Source organism: Lagopus leucura, unplaced genomic scaffold (assembly GCF_019238085.1).
Source record: "Lagopus leucura isolate 7727_CA_CO unplaced genomic scaffold, USGS_WTPT01 Super-Scaffold_100062, whole genome shotgun sequence".
NCBI lineage: Eukaryota > Metazoa > Chordata > Aves > Galliformes > Phasianidae > Lagopus > Lagopus leucura.
The window spans coordinates 370,272-377,913 of record NW_024962307.1 but is presented as its reverse complement, the minus strand read 5'-3'; the positions used below and the strand labels follow the sequence as shown (position 1 = coordinate 377,913).

The following is a 7,642-nucleotide window of genomic DNA, read 5'->3' as shown; positions in this document are numbered from 1 at the left end:
TTTTCCTTTCTTTTTCCTTTCTTTTCTTTTCTGTTCTTTCTTTCTCCGCCCCCGCAGAGGCCATGGCGGAGCGCAGCGCGGTGCCGCCCGCGATCAGCGGAGCCCGCAGGGTAGGGCCGGGGCCGGGATCGGGGTTTCAGAACCACGGAAAGCTCCCGCGGGGCTCCGCCGTTGGCCCCGGGCGGGGGGTTGAGTTGAGGCCCCAAGGCGGGGCCCCCCCCCCCCCCAACCCCCCCTCGTCTCCCCCCACCAAATCCCTCTCCCCAGTTTCCCCCCCTCAGGCAGTAGCTGACATTTCAAGGTCAAGAAAGTGTCCGGGGAAGAGAGACTGCGTGGGCAGCGGGCGGCTTTGCAGCACTGCAAACGCTATGGGGTAGGGGCTGCAGGCGGGGCAGTGATGGAAGGCTCCCTGCAGTCCTGGCTCTTGGTTCTTTCTCTCGCTTTCATCCGCTCTTTTCCTCCCCTCTTCTGCACGTTTCCCCGTAACGCTTGGTGCATTGCTTAGAAATAATTTCCCCTACTTTGAAACATTGCTGAGAACGGTGTTTACACGGTGCAGACTTTCTGTGAGCTGCACACGGTGACTTGCACTATCTGACAGCCTGACTTTGAACTCCTCGTGGATGGATCAGCTACACGGGCAATGGATCAGTAAACTGGAAAATAAAGAGACGGATAAATAAATAAATAAATTGCTGGTGCTGGAAAAAGCACTGCACTGCTACAGCTCCATTGCAGTGCAAAGCTGCAAAGCTGAGGGGGTTTGGGTTTAACTCCTCGTTTGGGAAGGTGCTGAAAACATAGGTCTGCCTGTGTTCAGCAATCTGTGAGTTTTTAAGGCGATTTGCTAAGGGACAAAATCCTTCCCCCAAATTCTCTTTCAGCACATGCAGCTCGTGCTGCTGCTGCTGCTGCTGCGGAGAGTTGGGGAACTCCGAGGGACAGGGTTAAACTTTGCAAACCACATGGAGAGTCGGACCTCTGCTGGCTCATTAATATGATGCTGTCATAGGACTGCAGCACTGCAGTCGGTGGAGAAGTCAGAACTATGCGAGGTTTCTGCTGGGCTGTATTTGTAGGCATGGGCAGCCAGATCTGCTGTGTAACCTCTCTGGAGCTTTATATGGCAAACAGAGAGAGAAGGTTTTCTGATAATCAAAGCAATCAAGGATTCTAAATCTGTCCCATTAATTTTGGTAGTTTTCTCCATAGGCAAACAGCATCCCTTTTGATTTGCATGGAAGTCAAAACAAAAATGCTGTCTATTATGGCATTGCATTCTCTTTCATTTTAGGGGAAAAGATAAGTTATGAGCTGGTTTATTGCTCTTTTTTCCACTGATAAGAAAATATACTGGGGGGGAGGGCAGAGCCTGCTTTTATACATAGATAAAACTTACAGGAGAAGCAAACATATGGTTAACAGAAGTGCTTGGCAATTTTTATTATCCTTTTAATGCTCTGAAAACAAATTAATGGAGTTGAACAGTGAGTTAAGGAGGGGCATCTGAACTTAGTGACAGAATTCCCTTTAATTAAATACATTGAGGCATGGACTCTTCTAAATCCATCTACCCTGTATGCAAAGTGAATTGTTGCTTTATAATCAAGCAGTGATAGCACTGGATTTATTTACTGCATACTGAAATCCAAGCAGTGCAATCTTTTATAGAATACAATAATATTCGTGCTATTGACTGCCTTAAAAATGAAGCTATTCAGATGAGAAAAGCTTTTATGCATGCAGCATTCACAGGCATGTAGGGAAATCCTGAGACACGGGACATGGCTTTCATTGAAATACATTCTTGTCATATGCATTTATGGTCAGAATGAGCTGCAGGTGGGCTGTGCTCCTGCTCTGTGATCCTGAAGGTGATCTGAAGGTTAGAATGAGTCAGGGAAACCAGCTGAAAAGATTGGATCGCTTCTGATGAGCACCCAACTCCTCTTTACCTGCATCCCTTTTGGAGGTTTTCAAATGAAGATGAACATTTCTGCTCATGGAAAACTTTCTGCCTCCAAGTTTAACGAGAGCTGCTGCTCTGGGGCAAACAGCAACACAGTGGAACGAGGCATGGGAGGAGCAGGCACTGCTCAGAGCTGGGCATGGGCCAAATCGATTCTCATCTTTATTACACACTTCTGACAAACCTGCAGTAAAGAAATACTATAGAAGGATGGCACTGAGTTCTGCAGGTTCCTTAAAGTGAGGGAAATGTAGCACAGGAGGTGGAGCTGCACAGCAGCCTGGCTGCTTCCAGATAAAGAGGTTTAAAATGTATTCAGCGATGATGGACTAACTTCAATGGCTTTGAAAAAGTGATAAAATCAGACAAAGGGTTTTTATTTTATTTATGGAGAGACAACCAGATGAAGAGCTCTGGGGAGATCATCCAATGGAGATGGGTGGAACTATCAAAAATATTTACCAGTTTAAAGACATTTTCTCCTGGTGAGTGGCTGCCTGTTTGTAATAAAGTCAGACTTAAGCTTAAGCTCAAGAAATTTAAGCCTAAATAAATATTAGTGACATTCAACAAAGGTGTAACTTCATTAGGAATTGTGTCGATAGAAGGAAGAATAAAGCAATGGGAGTTTGGTCCCCCCTACATCCCATAGCATAGGGCAAAGTCAGGCAGTGTGACTCTCACTTCTGCCAATCTGTATCAGCAGAAGACCTGGCACCTTGTCTGATCACCATAAACTGCGAATAAATAATGGCCCAGATAATCAGCTGCCATAAATTGGTCCCATTCCAGCGGTGTCAACAGAACAAGGACGCCTCAGTCTGGCTGAGGATGCCCTAATAACATTTACACACAGACAGCTTTAGGAGAAAACGTTTAGATTTATGCAACAAGGGCCTGATCCCATATATATCCTATATATATGTTGCTGGATACCTTCAGTCTCACCCACGCAATGAAGGGAGTGCAATGGGATCCATGCAATGCAAAGGGAATGAAACAAAAAGGACTCAACTGTGGGCATTTTGCTTTGGCACATCTCAGTCTCTCTGGACACGGAGATGAGCAGAGCCCAAGCAATGCAGCGGGGGCTGTTTGGTAACACAGCACAGCACAAAGCACAGAGCTTTGAAAAATTTATACCTGTTTTCCTTCTGCTCTGCATTGGACTTTCTCAAGGCAGAGCTCCAAGGCAGCAGGGTTTGCCTAACGCCGTCCCACTTTGCGTTGTTCTTCAGACAGTGGTCTCATTTCAGAGCCTTCAATCAAACATTTCCAGGTGCTTGCAGTATTTTCTTCATGCAGGAACTCATTGTGTTGCATCTGAAGGTAATAAATTCCTGAAAGCACAGTCCTACAGCAACATTTACATTCACTTTATGGAGATTCCTTACAAATTTCTGCAGATCATCATTAAGCTCATTGCTGCTATTCCCTTTCCTGTATTTATTTGCTCCAAGAGCAGTTATACTTACAGAGCTGATTTTCACTCCATGTCAATACCAAGAGGATCTCACAGCTAGGAGCTTCAGTAATTTACTGACTTAAAACATCCAAACTTCAACACGTTTTTCATCAATGTTTTCCTCGCATTTTGAAAACACTGCACTGCACATCTTGATTCCTACCAGACAATTATTTGTAGATTCCCATAGCAGAAAAACCAAAACGTGACAAAGCAGAAATAAAATTGTCTGGAACAGCTTTTTTAGGTAGAAAGTCTGGAGGTGAAAGTTAATGACATAATCCACAGTGAATGTGCGCCTTTGACAGAAAGGGAATGAGGTGACAACGCTGAGCCTCATTTTCCCTCCTGGTGCTCTTCTACAGCATCAGCAGAACAGAATGACCCCCACTGCTATGGCTCTGTTGTGATGCACAGTGAGGTAAATGGATTTGGGTCCAAATGGGCCATCAGCAAATGTCCAGCCCAGCCTCCAATGAGACCAAACACGGTATTATATCCCCCAAAAAAGAGTCTGGAACAGAGAAGCATTGTCAGAGTTTGCATGGTTAAAAACAAACACCAGTGGGGCGCTGCAAAACAGTTTGAGAGAACTGGAGTGGGTGGGGAGAACACGATGGGTGAGCTGGGGAATCACTGCTCTGTGCCCAGGGCTTGGAGAGCTGCAGCACTTGATGTCACAACTGAGGTCCATCAGCTTCACTTGCCTGTCTGCTTGTAATTCAGACCACTTGTTGATCCCATGCTGAACTCCATTCTGAGCTTCACATGTGATGTCTCTGTAAAGCCGTGGCTGTGATAAGAACTGGATGAGGAACTGCAGTCTGCAATAACCTGCTGCCTGCAGTGGTAACTTGGAGTTACAGATAGCAGGAAGGCAGGGGAATGAGATGGGGAGTATCTGCTGATGTTCTCTAATCAATAGGAAGGAAATGGTTGCTCTCAGGCTCTCCTATCTGTATTCAAAGCATTAAATCACCCAATTCTGCCTTCTGATCCAGGCCCACAACAGCCCCAAGGATGCGAAGGATCAGCTCTGCACTGCGGCCCAGGTGAAGAAAAACTCCATTTTAATTGGCTTAGATGGAAAGCAAAGGAAATAACTCATCTTTGTTCCCTCGGCGCTTCTGTGCTCATTGCTTCATGGCTCGTTGGTCATTTTCCCTCTGTGTATTGTTATTCTCTGACACATCAAACCAATCCGCTCTGAAAGTCGCCGTACAGAAAATAGCACAGGTCAGGGGAGCAGCCTTTTGGTGATGGAGTGATCAAAAATAGCTCTTCCTACCTAGTTTTGAGAGGCTTTTTCCTAGCCTCCCCTTTCCAAAAATATCCCTTTGAAAGGTCTCCATTGCTTCCTCCTGCAGGTACTTTTCCTGAGGCCGTGCACAGCGTAGGGCAGAACCATTTCCAGGGTGTCAGATTAAAGGGTGATGCTCTGAGTGCGTGGCCACCCCTCTGCAGGCAATCACTGGGCTAAATATGGCAGCTGTTCCAGTTTGATTGTGGCATTGGCTCCTTTGTATGCATTTGGGTTTACGTCCTGTGTTTTATCAGCTTTTGCTTCAGTACTTTCTGTGCAAAAAGCAATCGCTGTATCCTGCTTCCCCTCTGTGACATTTGACTTTTCTTTCTTTTATTGACTTGTGCACTTAAATATGGATGATTCTCATGTTAAAAATAAAGAAGCCTGATGCAAGAAAACACGTTCTCCCCGCTAGTCTAATTTGTATCTAGGTTAATTGCTTTCCTGGTGGATGTTTAATTGATTCACATAGAGAAACCCAATGGAAAGCTGTATGACGTTGACGACTCTTTATAACTGCAGTGACTCCCTTTTCTTTTTAATTAGTCCTAAAGAAGGAAGCTACCTGGTGGAAGGCTACGGAGATCTCCTAGGGGTGATATTTTGCCCTTTTCTTGCTTAGATTCTGTACATAACTGTTTTTTGTTTTTTTTTTATGCAAACCTCTACAGTGAACGTTGAGCAGAGATGGAGTGGTTTTTCAGGTAAGGACTTTTTATAGCAAAATGAAGAAACAAGGGACCATGAAAGTGGCCTTGATTGGAGGTCTTACCTCGTGCAAGGGCTTCATGGGGGGAAAATCTGAGAATTTCATGCTCTGAATTATCCATTTGTCTGAGGAGCCGTCCAGTGATTCTACTTTCCATCTAATTACAAGAGCATGTTGGTATTTTACCTCTTCACACTCATTGCCATGAGTCCTGCTTGGCTTTCTGGCCTAACCAAATGCCTGTAGCCACTGAATATTGCTGGGACCACGCCGTAATCTGCAAATGTACAACTGCAAGAGGGCATCACTTAAACTTCACTTACACGAGGGCTGCTGTAGCAATGGGAGCAGCTCTTATTTGTTGTCCACGTTTCACTGCATCCCCTTTTGAAACTGTTCCTTATCCAGCCATGAACTGAGAATGCTGCCTGGTCCTTTCATGGTAGAAATGTGCACTGTGCATATCGAATTCCTGATCTCCCTTTGAATTTAATAAGGAATTATGGGGACAGGTGTGCTTTGTAAGGTATTCCTTCCATTTTTAAGACTGCATACAGAAATCTGAGCTGCTTTTTGGCCAGAACGTCAGCTCAATTTCTCCAGCCGTATAACATCTGAAGAATATTCTCAGAAGAAATATCTATAAGCTGATTAGGAGGGGAGCAATAAATACAAATTGAATCGAATCATGCAGACACTTGCAGGAGGAAAATCAATAATTTTAGTAATGCATTTTGCAAACTCATTTTATTGTTAAAAAAAATACATATATATGTCTATATATAGCTCCTTAGAAGTCTTGATGAAGCAATCCTCCTTCTTGTCTCAAGGTTCTCAGCTGCACTGAAGCTCTGAAGTTTTTAAACAGATTTTAATGCAGAATATATACATGAGGTGGACCAGAGGTGCCCATCCAAAGGTGCACTGCCCCGTCCAAAGGGATAGAGCACAAGAGAGATTTTATAGGGAGCTGCCCGTGGAAAGTCTGAAATGATTTCATAATGTGATTTAAACATGAAAAAAAAAAAAAAAAAAAAGGTAATTTTTAGTGCTTTAGTGTTGTATTTTTTTTTTGTCATTCGTGACTGCTTTGGATGATCAATCATTTGATTATATCAATGACTGTGGATTTGCGGTAAGACAGGAGATTGTTTTCAATTTGGGATGGAAGGAAAGGTCTTCGAATACATGGTTTTCTAAATTCAGCAGTATAAAATGTAATTATATATTCACTGGGAGAATTACATTCGTTGGAGTCCTGGAGCATTTCATTGCTCCGTCGTTTCTGCTCTGTGTGTATTTGAATGCTCATCTATCTGCACATTCCCCACGCTGACTTCTTTTCTTTCTCTCCCCCCATTGCAGGTGAGTGTGAGAAGGACCTGCAGGTATAGAAAAGATATCAGTGTACAGAAACTCAAATGAATGTCAGCAATGCTGTGCTGCAAGACCACAACATGCAGACTTGGTAGAATTTGCCGCATTGCTTTTTATTTTTGTTTTATTTTCAATTTTAAGATTAGTCTTATATCTGCACTAAGTGGCTCCATCACAATTAAATGCATTTAGAAAACACTTTCCTAAAAGAGTCTGAGTTATCACCCATGAATTTCAAGGTCCTTCAATTTACAGCATCATCCCTTGAATGGCTCCTTGTGTGGGCATTGCAGGTTAGGTCTGAATTTTCTCAATGTAGTCAAATGTACATTTTAGAATTAAAGAACAAAGCAAACAAAACTCCCCCATCTGATCTCCTAACCTGCTTTTCTTTAATAGCCAATGGGAATTATTTAATGGTTGCGGAGCCCGAGAGGATGCTTTATCTAATAACCCCACCTCTTCTGATATGCCATAGTCTGTTTTCATCCCTTCCCCCATGTCACTGCCTTGAAGTGACCTCTCACTCATTATACCAGTGGCCACGATGGCAGCAAGCAGTTCCAGTGACTTACACTGCTTTTTTCCTACTGATTTTTCCCTTTTCAAAGCATTGCTCTCTTCTACTGATAGTAGAACCTGCAGTTCTGTAGGTGCTGCTGTTCCCTTGTTCCTATGTTGAGAAATGTCAAAATGGTGAGCTGGGGATCCTGCCTGCCCATGGTAACATTTTTCAGCTTTTCCATGCTCTCTGGAGCCAGCAGCTTTCTTCTTTGTCCTTAGAGTGGCATTGATTGCTGACGTCAGCTGTACATC

At 43.9% G+C, this 7,642-nt stretch overlaps 1 protein-coding gene across 1 annotated transcript in view; it reads right to left on the bottom strand.

The window, feature by feature from the left end:
• The window catches only part of NEFM (neurofilament medium chain), a 10,823-nt gene extending 5,293 nt beyond the window's left edge, over positions 1 to 5,530 (bottom strand). The window contains exon 1 of the mRNA XM_042886784.1: positions 5,513 to 5,530. Within this exon, the coding sequence (XP_042742718.1) occupies positions 5,513 to 5,530 (18 nt within the window). The remainder of the gene's footprint in view (positions 1 to 5,512) is intronic.
• Between the last annotated feature and the right edge of the window lie 2,112 nt (positions 5,531 to 7,642).